The sequence below is a fragment of the Myxine glutinosa genome, chromosome 11 (assembly GCF_964187855.1).
Source record: "Myxine glutinosa chromosome 11, kmMyxGlut1.1, whole genome shotgun sequence".
Classification (NCBI taxonomy): domain Eukaryota; kingdom Metazoa; phylum Chordata; class Myxini; order Myxiniformes; family Myxinidae; genus Myxine; species Myxine glutinosa.
The window spans coordinates 36,035,263-36,054,418 of record NC_136271.1 but is presented as its reverse complement, the minus strand read 5'-3'; the positions used below and the strand labels follow the sequence as shown (position 1 = coordinate 36,054,418).

The 19,156-nt window shown below is 42.6% G+C and overlaps 1 protein-coding gene across 3 annotated transcripts in view; it reads left to right on the top strand.

Moving 5' to 3' along the window:
* LOC137436113 (uncharacterized) overlaps positions 1–19,156 on the top strand; it is a 150,617-nt gene that overhangs the window by 115,362 nt on the left and 16,099 nt on the right. For all 3 annotated transcript variants that reach the window (XM_078786566.1, XM_068129830.2, XM_078786565.1), the window contains exons 34-38: positions 5,095–5,265; positions 16,401–16,470; positions 16,583–16,726; positions 16,826–16,950; positions 18,052–18,146. In XM_078786566.1, coding sequence (XP_078642692.1) covers positions 5,095–5,265; positions 16,401–16,470; positions 16,583–16,726; positions 16,826–16,950; positions 18,052–18,146 — 605 coding nt within the window. The remainder of the gene's footprint in view (positions 1–5,094; positions 5,266–16,400; positions 16,471–16,582; positions 16,727–16,825; positions 16,951–18,051; positions 18,147–19,156) is intronic.

Genomic DNA, 19,156 nt, shown 5'->3' with positions numbered 1-19,156 from the left:
GGAGTGTTGTAGTGACGGTTGTCCTTCTGGAAGTTTCTCCCATCTCCACACAGGATCTCTGGAGCTCAGCCAAAGTGACCATCGGGTTCTTGGTCACCTCCCCGACTAAGGCCCTTCTCCCCTGATTGCTCAGTTTTGGCCAGGCGGCCAGCTCTAGGAAGAGTCCTGGTTGTTCCAAACTTCTTTCATTTAAGAATGATGGAGGCCACTGTGCTCTTGGGAACCTTCAAAGCAGCAGAATTTTTTTTAGGCTTCCCCAGATCTGTGCCTCGACACAATCCTGTCTCTGAACTCTGCAGGCAATTCCTTCGACCTCATGGCTTGGTTTTTGCTCTGATATGCATTGTCAGCTGTGAGACCTTATCTCGACAGGTGTGTGCCTTTCCAAATCATGTCCAATTAATTGAATTTTCCACAGGTGGACTCAAATCAAGGTGTATAAACATCTCAAAGATCGAGAGAAATGGGAGGCACCTGAGCTAAATTTCAAGTGTCAGAGCAAAGGGTCTGAATACTTATGTAAATGTGATATTTCAGTTTTTTCTTTTTAATAAATTTGCAAAACTTTCTAAAATCCTGTTTTCTCTTTGTCATGGGGTATTGAGTGTAGATTGATGAGGGATAAAAATGAATTTAAACGATTTCAGCATAAGGCTGCAACGTAACAAAATGTGAAAAAAGTGAAGGGGTCTGAATGCACTGTGTATATATATATGTATGTATATGTATGTATGTATATGTATATATATATATATATATATATATATATATATATATATATATAATATATATATATATTATATATATATATTTTATATATATATATTATATATATATATATTATATATATATATATTATATATATATATATTATATATATATATATTATATATATATATATTATATATATATATATTATATATATATATATTATATATATATATATTATATATATATATATTATATATATATATTTTATATATATATATATTATATATATATATATTATATATATATATATTATATATTATATATATATATATATATTATATATTATATATATATATTATATATATATATAATCTATATTAGGGTGGCCCAAAACCCAAAGAGTTTGAAAAGTCACGCTCCTACGTCGTGCCCCCGTTCCTTTGACCATTGAAAGTATACACCATAAATTTCAGTCAAATTGAATAGTATTTAGAGGTTGCTCCAAAATGCACATTTCCACCCCAAGAGCAAGAAATACAGATTTTGTAATTTAATCTACACAAATTGACCAACCAAAGCTACCAAGTTAAACAGATATTTCAAACATGTATGAAACACGGATATTTCTAACTCAAACACATTCTAGCATTATTAGACGGGTAATTCAAAATTAGAACACTGAATCAATCATACAACAATAATTATTTCAAAGTCCAAAGCATCGATCCATAGTTAGTCGGCACACATCACATCAAAAGTCACATCTTGAGTGTTGCCTTGGTGGACGTGGGCTTGTCTTTGCGGTGGGTTGCCACAAGGATGATGAGACCCTGCAGTTCATCCTCCTTGGTCGTCAACTGGCCTCTAAGCCTGAATGAGTGCTATACCTTGCTCGGCTACGTCGTTTACGACCTTGGCGCTCACCTCCATGTAGTTTGCATCGGTCATCCAAGCAGCGGGTGGTTTGAACAGGAATATCGCTGCCTTCTCATGCCGGCTGTGGCCACGAGGTCAAACAGCAGCATCGACCTGGTTGACGCGTAGCTTTCCAGCGGTGCTTGCAGGTCGAAGGTTTTGCCATCAAAACGCCTGAGTACCTGAGGGTCGGCATGCCGACAGAAGTTGGTGACCATTCCCTCTTTGGTCACATCGGGCACGCAGTCATCGAAGAGGGCGAGGCAGATGAGGTGTTCCGAAAAATACCACAGATGCCGCCGAAATGTTTTCACTGCCGCATCGCGCACGGGGCTATTTGTGAATTGTTGGAGTGAATTGTTGCTCGTTTTCGCTGCTCTCTTCTCTGCTGGCGGCAGTCCTGGAAGGGCCGGCTTTTTCAAAGGAACTTGGCAAAGTGTTTGCCTTTTGCTTTCACGCGTCCTCGGCGGCCTCGCGCTGTTGCTTGCGGGTTTCTTTTTTGGGCTTGCATGACATCCATCCCAGTCATAGAACAACTCTGCGGGTCGTCCCGCTGCATGAGGAGAAACTGCTTGTCCTCTTCGTTCTTCATTGGCGTGAGTGCATCTTGATGAGCAATGTCAAAAAGATCATGTAGGTCTGCTATGAATATGTCCTCCTCAGCACGATCTGAACTCTCTCTTTCGGCCGTGATTCTTCTTCAGAAGGAGGTAAGCGTTCCATTGATTATTTCATTATTTATTATTTCACTCAGGCCAACTGGCACGGTCTTCAAGCAGCCATCAATCATTTGGACTGGTCTCCCATCTCTACCGCCTCTGACATCAACTCATCCTGGGAATTCTTCCAAAGTAAATTGCTCTCTCTCAAGCACAGATTTATCCCATCTCGTCTTCAGTTGTCAGACCCTTCCTCCCGTCCATGGTACACGGAATCTTGTGGTGAGGCTGTTGCCCAGAAACAACTTGCCTTCGTCTCGTGGAAAGCAAATCCAACGGAAGGAAATCTCATTTCCTTTCACAAAGCCTGAAACAAGCGTGTCCACCCTCAGGAGAGCCAGGAAACAATATCTCTCCGTTCTCAAGACCGAACTCTCTTATCTGTCTCCCTCTTCCAAATCCTGGTGGTGTCTGGTCAAATCTGTTTCTGGTGTTTGTTCCCCCTCCATCCCCTCCCTCACCTCAAACGGCTACACGGCTGACTCCGCACGTGGAAAAGCTGAATGCCTCAACTCTGTGTTTGCCTCTAAATCTTGTGTCCCAAACCCATCCCTCTCTGTACCCACCGTACTCAGTCGTACCCAGCTGCTCCTGGACTCGGTGTCCTTTCCTCCTGACAAGGTGGAAAAGTTTCTGTCAACCCTCGACTCTGATTCTGCAACTGGACCTGACGGCATCAGCACACACGTCCTAAAATTCTGTTCTTCTGCTCTTTCACTCCATTTCTCTGTTCTCTTCACCCTCTCTTTTGCTCAAGGTCATCTGCCATCTGCTTGGAAATCAGCCAACATCACCGCTCTGCACAAAAAAGGTGCAAAAACAGATCCTAGCAACTACAGACCAATCAGCCTTCTCCCAATTATCAGCAAAGTCATGGAATCCATCATTGCTTCGGATATGAAATCTTTCCTCCTCTCCAATGGCTTGATCTCTGATCATCAATTTGGTTTCAGACCTGGTCACTCTACTCTGGACATGCTGCTTCTGCTTTCTCAACAATGGATGGAGGTCCTCAATGCCAAACAGGAAATTAGAGCTGTGTCCCTTGACATATCACGTGCCTTCGATACTGTCTGGCACCCCGCTCTGCTCACCAAACTCTCCTCCTTTGGTATCCATGGAAATCTCCACGCATGGCTGGTGGACCTCCTCTCTAGTCGTAGTCAACGTGTGGCCCTGAATGGGTTTCTCTCATCTCCTCTTCCTGTTCAGGCTGGAGTTCCCCAAGGCAGTGTTCTGGGCCCTGTGCTTTTTCTGGTCTTCATCAATGATCTCTCTGACTCTCTTGAAAATCCTCTCTATCTCTTTGCTGATGACTCTACTCTCTGTTGCTCCATTCCTCATCCCTCAGATCGGCAGTCTGCAGCCTCCTCACTCTCTGCAGACCTGGACAAAATCACAGACTGGGCAAACAAGTGGAACATGTCTTTCAATCCTGACAAATCTCACACTCTTACGATGTCTCTCCGAAAAGACCGACTGGACAACCCTCCCATCCACTTTCTGAATAATCCTCTGCAAGAAGTTCTGTCACTCAAGCTTTTGGGTCTCACCATCTGCCATGATCTTTCCTGGGAAAACCACATTTCAAATCTGGCCTCCAAAACCAGTCGCCGACTGGGCATCCTCCGTCGTGCGAAGTCCTTCCTTGGCACACCTGAGCTCCTCACCACATACAAGGCTTTCATCGCAGCTCAATGGAATACTGCTCTCCCCTCTGGGCTGGTGCCCCTGCCTTACACCTAGCTCGTCTTCACGCTGTTGAAACCAAAGCGTTCAGAATCATTGGAATCTCCCGTGATGAAGCTAACTCCAAGGGCCTTTCACTCGCTCACCGCAGGCAGGTTGGTGGTCTTTCCGTCTTCTACCGACTCCTCTCCGCCCTTGCCCCCCCCCCCCCCAGCTCTCTCTGGCTCCACCCCCCAAATATTCCTACGGGTCGCACAAGATCGGCCTGCAACCCTCTTATGGTTAAACTGCGAAAATCAAGACTCTCTGCTCACCTTCACTCCTTCATTCCTCTTTTCTCCCACTGGAACAAACTCCCTCACTCTCTTCAATCCCACTCCTCCCTCCTGGTCTTTAAACAGCTGTTCACCACCATCTCTTATCTTCCCCCATCCAAAACCTTGATCTTTTCTACCCCCGCTACTTTCACCCCAAGTCCACTTTTTTGAAATACCAACTTCTGTCCTGGAAGTCCTTGGTGTCCTTGGTGTCCTTGTGTTTTATACTTCTCCCACCCCCCTTCCCACGCCTCCTCCCCCCAAGCCCTCTCCCTCCCACACATCTCCCGATGTCCCTGCTCTCAAATGTTGTGTTTGTGTCCTTCCCCTTCTCTCCCCATCTTGTCTACCACTCCCTCTTTTTATATATTTTGTTTCTGTTTGATTTGTTTGGGAAATAAATGTTCGCTCTTTCACGAGCCTCGATTCTGTATCCAAAAAAAATAAAAATAAATAAATTGCTTCGTGAGCTTGGTTACGGCGTTATCAGGGCGCTGGGTGGGAATACCGGCTTTCTCCCAGAACTCATTGACAGCTTGGATTGTGAGTTTCGCGCTCTTTAACTAAAACCTGGTACAAGTATTTTTAATGATGGAAGTGGAGGCATATCTGTTGCCGTCGAAGAGCGCCATTCCAGTTATATTATAAATGCATCTTTATGTCCTGTAATCTTTTCTAGACTTTGCTAAGTTATTATGAATCACAAACCCATCCATTTATCAGTATCAATCTGCTGACCACAGATGGTGTCTATGCCCAGCGGAGTTTTTACTCCTCCCTCTTCTTCCTGTTCGTTGCCCACCCTGAACATGGATACTCGACTGTTGTCTTTGGTAAAGGATGCAGACTGGAATCCTGCTAGCAATGCGATCTCCAACTTCCAAGTGCCATCAGCCAAGCAAGCTTCAGAACTGGCAAGCATTTGGTTAAATACTTTTTTAAAAATTTAAAAAAAAATCATTATGGAGCAAACGCATTTGGTTATGTATGTACATTTGACCAAAACGTCATCTTCTTCAAATTTTCTTTAACAAATTCCACCATGTTTTATATATTTTAAGTAACCTAAGAAACGCATTCCTGACTTGCCTGTATTCATCAGCGCTCATTATGCCTCCGCCGACAAAGTCGCCGGAGGCATTATGTTTTCGGGTTGTACGTATGTCCGTACGTCCGTACGTCCGTACGGGCTAAACACAGTTTTTCTCAGCAACCATATATCTGATTGAGACGAAACTTTCAGGGTAGGAGTGACACCCATGCAGAATGCTTTTATGACAATTGTGACGTCATAGGTGGTATGGCAGCTATCTTGGATTAAAAGCAAATAATTAAATTATTTCTCTGAAACCACTGAATGGAAAAATTTGAAACTTGGCACATTGTCAAGTACTCCCAATGGGGAACAAAAGCATGATCATGATATCATAGGTGAAGTGGTATACCAGCCAAAAATGTTTTAAACGAATTCCTTATCCTAAAAATCTGAAATTGCATGCACATGATCTCTGACCCATTTGTATTGAAATATAAAATTTATGACATCATAGGTCACATGGTTTGGCAGCCATATTGGATTGAAGGAAAATATTAAATAATTATATCTCTGAAACCGTTCACCCTATCGATGCGAAATTTCACAAATATCAAACAGCACTGTTGCATATAGTTTGAAAATGATGATGTCATAGGTTACGTGGTTTGGCAGCCATCTTTGATAGAATAACGAACCTTAACCGATCAACACGAAACTTTAAAACGTGATCCTCTACCCATACATATGCAGAGTGATGGCATTTACCCATCGTTGGACGATGCGGAGGCATATTGGTGACAGTTACATTGTTCTCGTTTTTTGTTACTTTGACATCTTTAATCGCGATAGAGATCGAGATTTGGGCAAAATATATTGTACGACGTGAAAACCCGGCTGGAACTCCAAGGGAAGCGGTGTATTGGTGGCAATTCTGCTCTGTAAGGCTGGCAATTCGACTTTCCCATTCAATTTTTGATATTGTGTTGTCTTTGCCATCCAGCTCTAACTGATCATTTGAAATAAATATACATTTGTGTTCAGTTCCTTTTTATTTATATGTGCTAGGTTCTGACTTCTGACTTGCAGTATATATTCAGTCAGAGCACAAAATATATTTGGCTGACCTCACCCACCATCTCACAAACCCCACCCCAGCACCGTTTACCCTACCCCTCCCCCCCCCCTCCCACCCTCACAACCCTCCCCCACTCCCACAACCCTTGCCCTACAACCTCCGATGCATCATCACCCCCACTAACTCACACCCATCATCCCCCCTTCCCTAACTCCCAGAGAAAGCAAGTCAAAGATGCCTATGCCTCTGCAGCGATGTGTGGTGAGGTGCACGAAGTGTGCCGATCTACTCTAGTTAAAGTCTAATTATGTATGTGCAATGTGCATGTATCTGTCAGTAACTTGCATTTTAATCACGAGATAGGCTCTCACTTTTTCCTTCAATAAAATTCAGCTTTTATCGAGGTGTAGCAATTATTGGTTGTGATTAGGACATGGACGATGAATGTATAGCTTTGCCCTAAATATTAGGCCGAGAAAAATATATTTCCGGTCTCTGGTCAGCGCGCGCATCGATTTTGAACCTGCGCGTCAACAATTTATTTATTTTCAAATTTCCAACGGTACCTGCAACAGTGCACGCCTGTTGTTGCCGGGCCGGCGCGCTATCTCGGGAAATACGTGTCTGTGAGGGTCGCCATTGGTATCGACGTTCGCGCACGGTTCTGCTCGACAAAACGTCGTTTAGTTTGTTCAAATCCAACCAGCCGTTCCAAAGATATGAGTAGTTTTGTGTGCCGTGACGTCATTAATCAAATCGGCTGGATATTGTCATTTATTGAAACGAAGACGTTCTTTGTCGGGTTCGTGTGAAGCAACCAGAAGGCCTAGAGAGCTGCGGGTGGTCTCGTTAGTTAGGCCTGGATCCTATCCCGTTTGTCATGAAGTTGTAAGTGTCTGATAATCTGGTGGACTGGGAGAAGAGATCGTGGGAGACCATCGGCCTGTTAGACCACTTGCGCATGCGCAGTGTTGACGCGATCGACGCATTGGAATGTTTGACAGTACGGCGAGGCGATCTGGAGAACGAAATGGCAGTCGACGACGATATCGCTTGAATGGCAGTCGACGATATGCTTGAATAACTTAATAATTTTCAGAATAAATACATTTTAAAATAACAAGCTTGTGTTCATTATATACAAAAAGGCCTACCAGTCCCATTGGCTGTCTTTAATTTCTCTCTGGACGGCGCCACGGCAGATGAGGACCGCAAGGCATGAGGACACAAACAACACCTTTATATGTGCAATCCATGTTTTAAAAAAACAAAAACAAAAAAAACGCATCGCCGCATCAATTTTGGAACTTTGGTCTGACCAGAGACCAGCAATATATTTTTTCCGGCCTAACCTGAATTGTGTTAAATACACAAGAAAATGCCATAAATGAGAACCAGCTAACATATCACTCTTTATAAAGTTGTAAACCACAAGTCGTTTCGGTCAATAATTTGGTTAAAATGTCCTCCAAGTAGATAGACTAGGCTAAATTTCCAGAAATGCATCTAATACAAGTTATAGGGGCATTTCTGAGTAAAAGTTGGTAACAAGTGTTTTTAACCTATTTTGGGGGTGCTGATCATGAAAAAATAGGATACCAAGCTGAATTTTTGGTATTTGATGCTCAAATCTGGAAAAAACTAAATGGCCGCCAAAATATTTAACTTTTAGCCGCTGAACTCAGAATCACACAGGAAGACATTTCAACAAGTACACTTTACGTGAAACAAGATGAATATTTCCGGGCAATCAAATTTGTATATACTATTTTAGCAGAAATCGATGTTTCGGCCATTTTCCAAGATGGCCGCCATCAAATCTTATATTGACGATATCTCCAGTTCTAGTGAACATAGAATCATTATTTTGATGTCTAGCCCCAGGTTATCGAGGTCAAGGAAGCATATGAGCGCACTATTATTAGTGTTGGACCAAAGCTATATACTGAAACAGGACACATTCAAGGTGGTTGCTCACAAAATAGCTCTAAATATCGGCTAACTGCAGCTAAAATGATATCTACAGACACTTACACATGGACCCTTGTGCCACACAGCTCATATAATAAACAACACGATTACAAGGCAATACAACTTTACTTTTGATCTTCATTGATTAATACGATTACATGCAGTGAACAATCACATATGAACGTTTAACTATATACAAGTAGCACAGTCATGACGTCTTTTACGATATGCAGGCTCGACGGTAAGTTGAATAATGTCGTTAACACATTACACATTGTCATTAAAGCAACCGTCCTGGTCAGTTTCTTGCCGACATACACATGCAGCTGTGCAGCCAAGTTTTGCTTTACGGCAGCTACAGCGCATGCATGGTACGACACCGTGACCTGCAACTGCAAGAAACAAGTTCAAGACACGACTCAGGAATTGGATGGAGTGTCATCAGCACTGGTTGCAAATTGGTAGCGACCCTTTTCCATCCCAACTCCGTGACATTCGGCAGGTTCGGAAGTGGGCAGTGTGCCTCCTTCCATATCAGAGATTGGTAATGCACACGCTGGATGTGGAATTTGAGAGCATCGCTCGTGGGTGGCATCGCTTCTGGTTTGCAGGCCTTCTCAAACATGACCCGACGAACGCTATCAGTTGTCTCCAGATTGTTCATCCCGTAGATTTTGCAGACAAATATTTCTGTCGATTTTGACACTTCAGGGGTCAAATTCCCTACTCCCAAACCCACAAGAAGGTGGTGATACTCAAGGAAGACTTTCCATGCTGAACGTTTCGTGTGTCCACAGATGTGCGATGTCGTGTCCGATCCCGTAAGAGCGTGAAATGGCAGAAGTGATTGGACTGAATTTGATGGCAAGTTGTGATATAATGGACCTATGGGTATGTACTTTCTCTTCTGGGCAGTACCAGCCATCATCCATAGATTTCTGCAACTGACACGCGGAAAATGTGCCACCAACAACAGCATGACATCAGTGTCTCTCGCACATACAACTACAGTGTCCAGCCGACTATCTATGACATGTAGAATTATGCGTGTGTCCGCTTCTTCGTGTGTTGCTTTTAGTGGAGTGAGGTCAGTATTGCCACGTGATGACCTGATTTCACGCTCATCGTCAAACCCCCCTGCAACCACAATCTCTGTATCACCAGGAGCATGTGCCAGAAGTTCTTCCGAGAGGAAGCGAGCAAGGGCTGCCTTGTTTTCTGGAAGGGCAATGAAGTTTATCCAGGAGTTAGGCAGTGGCACCTCCCGTCCTTCTACAATACGACGTATTGGACGACTTGTCTTTGTTCGTTTGGTTCTTGTTCCTGCTTTGATCGACTCATCTCGGTATCTGTCAAATACAACGTCTATGCGAAGATATTGCATTCCTGACTGGAAGATTGATCTTGTGAAAACGTCTGCCAAGTCTCCAAATGTCTTGGCAGCAACCGGTTTCCCAATGGCCACGACTCGAGCCTGTCCATCTATAACAAGACAAGCTGATTTCCCGTGCAGATCGAGCGTAGCAGGACATGGAACATCTGCTGTCAACATATCAGCCAGCAACGATTTGTTTCCTGTCCTTAAATTGCCATTGAGCTCTGCCAGCGAGACTGGTACTCGAAGAAGTTCGTGGTTCAACACGTTGTCCAAGTTGATCGTGCGGCCAGATGCATATGCCGTTACCAAACGTTGGAGGAAGTTTTGATCAGCTTTCAGAACAGTGCGTTTGTTCTTTTCGGCACTGTGTTGTACTACCTTATAAAGATCGTCGAATGTTGGAGCATTGTTCTTCTTGATGGTGTCATACAATGAGTGCTGAGGCACTGAGGTTTCTGCGTCTCCAACAAGTCTATCCTCCACAAATTCATCCAGTTGTTTCTGACCCATGACTCGTGCGTTCAGTAGCGATGTTTGGATTTCTTCGCTAGCAACGTCTTTTGTTGCAATGTTTTGCAGCGCAGCGTGATGCGTATCAGGTGCAAACACATGGAAGCGTTCCAATATGCTGAGCAGAATGTTCTCGTCTGCATTGTCACGTTGTTGTCTTGCTGGTTTCGATTCGTTATGGCTGAGCAAGTCTTTTGGATATATCTGCAACATTTCACGCGTATCTGCTGCAATATGTGCTCTCAGGTTGTAAGACAATGCCCATCTGTTCAAGGCTGTATTGGTTTTGGTGATACCAACGATTCCTCCGGCCCTTTTACCAGTTCCATTCAACCACTCTTGTGCCTGGTCGGGATCAACCTGATTGAACTTACGCGCCGACCGTTTGACCACAAAATTTCCTTTTTTGAATTCTTCGAGAACTGACTGGTAGGTTTCTCATTTCAGCCAAGTAGACAGGACCCCAGCGTCCATAGTTTACATGGTCATACCTGAGAAAGAAAGGTAGCATGCAGGTGAATGAATGGATGTGAAGGTCCCAAAGTCCATCTCGTTGGGCTCTTGTGAACATAAGTAGAATTGCTACCATTTCCAGGTATCCCCACCAGAAAGAGAAGTTGACATTGTCCTCCTTTCTGCGTTCCAGGAAATCTGACATCAATGATGAAAACGTTGGGTTTGTCAGCAAGGTGACAAGGATCTCAACAGCTGCCAGGTCGGATGCAGCCTTGGATATTTGAATATGCAGTTGCTCGTCGGCTTCTTTCACATAGTCTAGTAGATTGGGTCCTAATAGTCGCCATAGGGCCTGGCATGTAATCCCACGTGGCCAGGCTTATCAAGCAAATCTCCTCGAAGTTTTAGGGCAACATGCACCAGCGACAGGAAGATGTCCTCTTCAGGCCCGAACCTAGGCATTGTTAGTTGTTCGTCTGCTTCATCCGTCAGTCCAGATACAGCATTGCCGGTATACTTAGATGGTACCAACAACGTTTCTCTCTGAGATGTCCCACCATCAGGTCGAACAAAGAGGATGGTATCACCTACTCGAGATTGCAGTTTTTCCCTGAATGTTGTCCGACGACTTACAAAGGACTTCGGAATAACTGTGTTAGCTTCCTCTGAAAGATTTACATACCGATCCCAGACGTCACTTAGCCTCAGCACATGACCCTTTTGGGCTGCATACATAAGTTCTGAAGAAAGCCATATCAAAGGTAAGTCTTGACTGGTGTGAAAATCTTCTTTGACTTTGGATGTACTTCTTTTGAACGAACTTAAGCAAGGAAGGTGATATTTACCTTCCGCTGCGATGAGGTCACTAACGCCTGCCAAACTGAAGCATAGCTTGTGATGTAATTTAGATGCCTCTAAAATATCTTTGCTGACATTGAATGTCATAACTGAACTTAATCGTTGTTTTGACGTACGATCCTGACAAAACATGCACAGCGTCCAGTCAACTGGCTTGACAGAGCTCCGACGTATGACACGACCTTGGGTAGACCCAACAACTGAGCTGCATGTTGGTACATTTTCTCGGTCCTGATGATGATCTTCCAGTCTTTCTAGGCGAAGAAGTTTATTTTTATCGGTGAATTGGACATAACAGTTTTTGTGCCATACGATTGAGGTGGTATTCGAACCCAACGCCAGATCCAGACGCTCAATTATATTGCGGTTTTTTGGGTCGCGTAATTTCTTTCTGGTTTCGTAAGCCTTAGCGAGTGTGGCTAGACCTTGATTGCTGGCAGATCGCAAATCCCCATCTGTTTGGCATAAAATGCATAAGGCGAAGTCAATCGATGATGGTCGTTTCAGAGTAGCAACAGGATCCATCTTGATTTAGTCTGAAAATAAAAGAAAGAGAGGTTGCATGTCACCGTCCCGGTAAATAAACCGTCCTTAACTAGACATGATAACAACCTTAACTAGAAAATACAGTTGACAGTGATCTGAAAGCAATGTAATGCCAATCAAGGTAAAACGGCAATAAAAGCCAATATGGTGTATGAAACATCTTCCATTGAAAGCCTGCAATTCAGCTTGGTATCCTATCTTTTCGTGGTCAGCACGCTCACATACAGCTAATAAGCATAGATACCAAGTGCTACTATGACATTCCTATTTTTAAAAGAAAATTAGAAATGTCAATATCGCGTATACTTTTTTTGACGGCCATTTTGTTTTTTGGCTGATTTAAGCCCTAAATATGTAATATTCAGCTTGGTATTATTTTTTATCGTGATCAGCACCCTCATATACAGCTAATAAGCATGGATACCAAGTATTACTACGACATTCCACTTTTCTGAAGAAAAAAAACAAATATCGCATAAACTTTTTTGGCGGCCATTTTGTTTTTTGCTGATTTAGGCCCTAAATATGCACATTTCAGCTTGGTATCCGTTTTTTTCGTGATCAGCACCCTCATATCCACCTAAAACGCCCGGATACCAACTTTTACTCAGAAATGCCTCTGCCAAAAAAAAATCAGAAATTTAGCCTCGTCTAAGAGCTTTCCAAATAATTGCACTGAAGAACATTTCATTTATTTATTTATTTTTTGAACGCGTTTGCACTGATCAGTGCTCATTCAGTGGCTTCATTTGTCATCATTCAAATGGGTTGGCAGGGTGCGTATTTGCCTCGAGCTATCGAGCTCGGGTTGGAAGCTTGGCCCAGCTCTAAACTATTATCCTGGTCTTTTGCCTGCAAGGCGATTCATCAGTGCACTGTGCAATGTGTGGACGTTGAAGTTGGTGTCGTGTCACTTGCATTAGTTTGTCGATGTTCAAGATCCCACGATGTCCTTCTCGAAGAGGATGACCGTTAGTTAATGCAGGCACCTCAAACAAATTGCAACTTCCTACCTTGATCTACAGGGGGCACTGCATTAGCGGCGTAGCCACGCTGCCAGCAATGATGCAAGCTAGCAGCCACAAGCTGCGCATGGAATGATGATCTGCGCACTGCGCATTTTCAACAAAACTCCGTCCAAAGGGAAGCGACTGAAGCATTGATATTGTCATTCAACTTTACCAAGACGCGTGCAGTCAGTGTCCTCTGTTTTGCAGCCATTATTTTACACCATGAAGTGTACCTGTTTACATTCCCAGAAATGTAATCCTAAAGTGAATGAATATTCAGGATAGGAGAGAATCACTTGCATTAGCTCGATGTGATGAGCTGTGGTTGCTTGTGTATCAAAGCTATTGGGACGCTTATTGTTTTCACATCCTGGAGTCTGGAGTGTTAACACAAGGATACCTAACATTTGTGGGCTTTCAAATGTGGATTCCGGTGTTTTCTTCTCTAACTCTGCCTCGATGCACTAGATGGGAAAAATTAGCTCTTTAAGAAGTTTTACAGCTGAGCATTCTGCTTGGAATGCATTTTGAACAAAAGATTGTTACGTATTTTGGGTAGATTGTTCTGGTGATGTCCTTTTACCCTCCATTGTCTTTTTGTACACCGCTCCTTTCCTATGCCATCTCCAGGCGCTGCATAACGTCATTGCCGGGCACCGAAGGGGGCCCGGCAATGACGCACGCTGAAAGGGAGTACTCAGTTTTCACTCTGGTTTCTTGTTTGTTTTTTCTTGTTTGTTTTTTCTTGTTTGTTTTTTCTTGTTTGTTTTGTCTGGACGATATCTCAACCATCCTTTGAGCTAGGAAGCTGAAATTTTGGCACAGTAGTGAGCAAGTGCTTTGGCATAAACGTATTTTTTGTTTTTTTTTGATTAATCAATTAATAGGTTAATTGCTTAATTATTATCGATTAATTAAGTACTTATTTATTTCCTTTCTCATTTGGGAAATATCTCGGGCACTTTTTGAGTTAGGAAGCTGATCTTTGGACACAACAATGACAAAGTGATTTGGCTGTAAAGGGTATTTTTGATTTATTTGATTCATTGATTAATTGTTTAATTATTCGATTAATTACTTCATTCATTTTTTTTTTAAGTTGGATTCGGATGAAATGGTGGTGGTGTAGGTATTCTATTACTCTATGTAGGTATTCTATGAAACGGTGTTGGTGTAGGTATATTACTCAATTGATTAATAATTTAATTATTTTACCATTATTATTTATTTCTGGTCATTAATAATTATTTATTTATTTTCTTTCTCATCTGGGCAATATCTCAGGCACCTTTTGAGCTAAGAAGCTGATATTTGGACATGACAATAACCCAGTGATTTGGCTGCAAAGGCTGATTTTTTGATTAATAAATTAATCGATTAATTATTTAATTATTCGATTAAAGACTTGATTAATTACTTTTTTTAAGTTACATATTCGGATGAAAATGTGGTGGTTTTGGTATTCTATTAGCCAATTGATAAATTGCTTAATTATTTTATGATTATTATTGATTTATTTTCATTATTAATCATTAATTTATTTCCTTTACTCATTTGAGCAATATCTCAGGCACCTTTTGAGCTAGAAAGCTGATATTTGGACACAACAGTGACCAAGTGATGTGGCTAGAAAGGATATTTTTGATATATCAATTAATCAATTAATTATTTATTGATTAATCGATTCATCATTTAATTTTTTCGATTAATGACTTATTTAATTAATTTTCAAAAAGTTACAGCTTCGGATGAAGCACTGTTGGTTTAGATATGCTTTAGCCTATTAAGAAATTATTTTATGATAATTATTTATTGATTTTAATTATGCAATGAATCAATCAATTATTGTACACTTCTCACCCCCAATACAGTCTCTATGAGCTGCACGGCGGTAATGCCACGCTGGAGGATATTTATTTATTTGGCATGGGGGCGGTGTACTTTTTTTTTTTTTTTTTTTTTTTTTTTTGTGTATACAGAATCGAGGCTCGTGAAAGAGATAACATTTATTTCACACACAAATCAACCAGACAAACAAAATATATAAAAAGAGGGAGCGGAAGACAAGATGGGGAGAGAAGGGGAAGCACACAAACATAACATTTGAGAGCAGGGAGATGTGTGGGAGGGAGAGGGCTTGGGGCGGGGGAGGCGTGGGAAGGGGGTGCGGGGGGGGGGGGGTGGGGAGGGGTGGGAGAAGTATAAAACACAAGGACACCAAGGACTTCCAGGACAGAAGTTGGTATTTCAAAAAAGTGGATTTGGGGTGAAATTAGCGGGGGTAGAAAAGATCAAGGCTTTGGATGGGGGAAGATAAGAGATGGTGGTGAACAGCTGTTTTAAAGACCTGTGGAGTGGGATTGAAGAGTGAGGGAGTTTGTTCCAGAGGTGGGAGAAAAGAGGAATGAAGGAGTGAAGGTGAGCAGAGAGTCTTGATTTTGGCAGTTTAACCATAAGAGGGTTGCAGGCAGATCTTGTGCGACCTGTAGGAATATTTGGGGGACAGAGCCCAGAGAGAGCTGGGGGGGGGGGGGGGCAAGGCCAGAGAGGAGTCGGTAGAAGACGGAAAGACCACCCACCTGCCTGCGGTGAGTGAGTGAAAGGCCCTTGGAGTTAGCTTCCTCGCGGGATATTCCAATGATTCTGAACGCTTTGGTTTCAACAGCGTGAAGATGAGCTAGGTGTGAGGCAGGAGCACCAGACCAGAGGGGAGAGCAGTATTCCATTGAGCTGCGGGTGAAAGCCTTGTTTGTGGTGAGGAGCTCAGGTGTGCCAAGGAAGGACTTTGCACGACGGAGGATGCCCAGTCGGCGACTGCCTTTGGAGGCCAGATTTGAAATGTGGTTTTCTCAGGAAAGATCATGGCAGATAGTGAGACCCAAAAGCTTGAGTGACAGAACTTTGAATGTATCATTATGTTGCTTTACATGGGCAAAATATAAGCCGACATGCTTCTACCTTTTCTTAAACATTGTAGCATATTTGTAAAAACATGTTGATGTACTTTTTTCCACCTGTCCTAAATACGGACTTTATTCCAAAATTTGGAGAACAATTGCTTCACAATGTGACAGATACTGCATTGTTCAGAAACTGCATTGTTCTCACAATGGCATTTTGATCTAAGTGTTAGTCTCAGCAATGTCTAATTAATGATTACAAGTTGGTTGTGCACGTTTTTCCTTCTGTGCCTTTCTGCCAACCCACAGCTAACTGACGGGCCCGAGTCGAGCTCAAACAAGTGTAAGAAGACAAGATCGACAGCAAAATCACGACATGGTAACTTGGGTTGTTTGCTCAACCTGCATGTTTATTATATTTTATTTGTAAATTTTTTACTCTTTTAAATCCATGCTAATAATTTTGATCTGTTGCCTGCACTGATCCTCAGCAATGTTGACCAGAAAGGCATCATGTGAAATGAATAAGAGTACAGTTAAGGCACACAACACAACTTCTCATTACCAACTCGCTCCTGTGAATTCGAACAAAAGGTTCAAAATGGCCTCTAAAAAGTCCCAAAATGACCTGGCAGGTGAGTGTATTACAACGTTGTGATTGTTTGCACTCCAACATTCATTGTGTACGTGGTTTATAAAAGGCATGTGTGATCATTCATTTTGTGCGGTTGTAGATTTTGCTTCTGAGAGTACAACGAGAGAGGAAGGTTCAGAACTGGAGTCTGATGTGGGAGACTTGAACGACAGTGTTTCAAACTCTTATCAAGCCTTTGCTGCGCATATGGTTAAACTGGTGCAGGTACGGTGCATTGCAAATGGTTGGTTTTGTGGCATCGCCATTAGCTGGCTTGCATCGGTGCAGCACATACTTCACTTCCCGAGACTGTCGTTTGCATGCCAGGAGTGAGACCGAGCCGTGATAGACAGTCGTTTCACTCCTACCCTGATTGTGTTGACTTGAGAATGAGTTGCGTTAATGTCTGTGCAGGAAATCCGGGCGTCGTTTAATTCCAGTGTTGCTTAGACGGTGCAATGATGTCCACCTCCCGGTTATTTCTAACCCCCTCTCGGCCCGATCTCGTCCTGACACTGGTTGTGCACCGCCAATTTCAGACTAGGCACTCAAAATATTTTAAAAACGAGGTGCTGACTCAATGACTTGCTCTTGCAAAAGGAATTTGTTTTGTTTGCATTTGACACATTGCTGATGCAAGAATCAATATTGTCAGTTCTGAATGTTGATACCATTGCAAAAAAGCCCAATGTTTGATCTTATCCTGCCAGGAACTGTCGGGTGCACACTTGTGAATCACTACATCGTAGTTCTTGTCCTTTTGTAGTTGCATGACCAGTAAACACCTGCCTCTTCTATCTTTCTCCTGCCACCCCTCACTTCCCTGACCTCACCCCACCTCCTTAACTGTATTTAGTCCATCTCCGCAATCCATCGTCACCCTCCCCATCACATTCAAATCTTCAACAACCATATTACGGCTTGGTGAATGTCATGCATAGTGTCATTTGAAAACCGCCCCATAGTTGAACTGTCGGACCTGCCCACAATGGATTTGTTGGTTTCATGTGCCTTCTTCCTCCTTATTTGACACAAACCTCTTTTAAACATACTAAGAAACATCTAAGTAGTCCCACATGTTTGATTCTATTTTCACTTTCACCTGCTGCTACCGTCGTCATTGCAAACTCGTTTGATCCAATGATTACCATTTTCTTAAAATCCCTTCAGGTTTACCTCCGTTAAATTCTTTCATTTCCATATGATGTAAAAGAGATGCTTAAATTGGGTTACAGTCCCCTGCTTGTGATGGTAGTTTTTGTCTGGTGCCAGTTAGAAAATCACAATGGATTTACCTTTTGTTTTTTTTGTTGTTTTTTTGTGCAGGCTAAGTATAACAAAATCGAGGGATTCACCAAATATTCCCTACGGAGCACCGAGAAGCAAATGACGCGACTGTGGGAACAACTGAGGGAGCAACGGTATGAACAGAATTAAGTTTTTGTTTGAATCCATGGTGGCTTCATTATTACCTCTGCTACCAAATGATGATGGAGGTCGTTTCACCCCTGTTAATTTTTTGTGTCTGTCTCTGTCTGTCTGTGTGTTTGTTTGTCTGTGAGCTGTATATCCCAAAGTTATGGATGGATTTGGATGAAATTTGGTGCACAGGTTGGGTGTGTGACCAGGACGAATCGATTCAATTTTGGTTCAGGTCTGGATGCAGATCCGGCCTATCAGTGGGATACAGAACATGCACTGTTCGGCCTATTCAGTCGGAGATATGCTCTCTACTGAGTGCGGTTCTAGTTTATTGTTATCATTAATTTTTGGATGACATTATGCTCATTCAGAAGCTTGTACAGTGCCTATAGAAAGTCTACACCCCCTTTCAAAAATTTCACCTTTTGTTGCCTTCGAGCCTGGAATTAAATTGCATTTAATCAGACTTTTCCCACCTTTATTTACACATCGTAACCCACAACTTCCAAGTGAAAAACAAAGTCTACAAATTTCAGAAAATTAATTAAAAATACAAAACTAGAATATTTTGGTTGCATAAGTGTCCACCCCGCTGAGTTAATACTTGGTGGAAGCACCTTTGACAGCAACTGCAGCTGTGAGTCTGTTGGGATAGGTCTTTACCAACTTTGCCCACCTTTGCCCAATATTTGTCACGTTGCATGGGAAGCGTTGATGGACAGCAATATTTAAGTCATGCCACAGATGTTCGATTAGATTTTGGTCGGGGCTCTGACTGGGCCACTCAAGGACATTTATCTTTTTGTTCCTTAGCCACTCCAGTGTTGCTTTGGCTGTGCACTTTGGGTCATTGTCATGCTGAAAGGTGAACTTCCATCCCAATTTCAGCTTCTTGCAGAGGGTAGCAGGTTTTCCTCTAGGGGTTTTCTGTATTTTGCTCCATCCATTTTCCCTTCTATCCTGCCAAGTGCCCCAGTCCCTGCTGATGATAAACATCCCCATAACATGA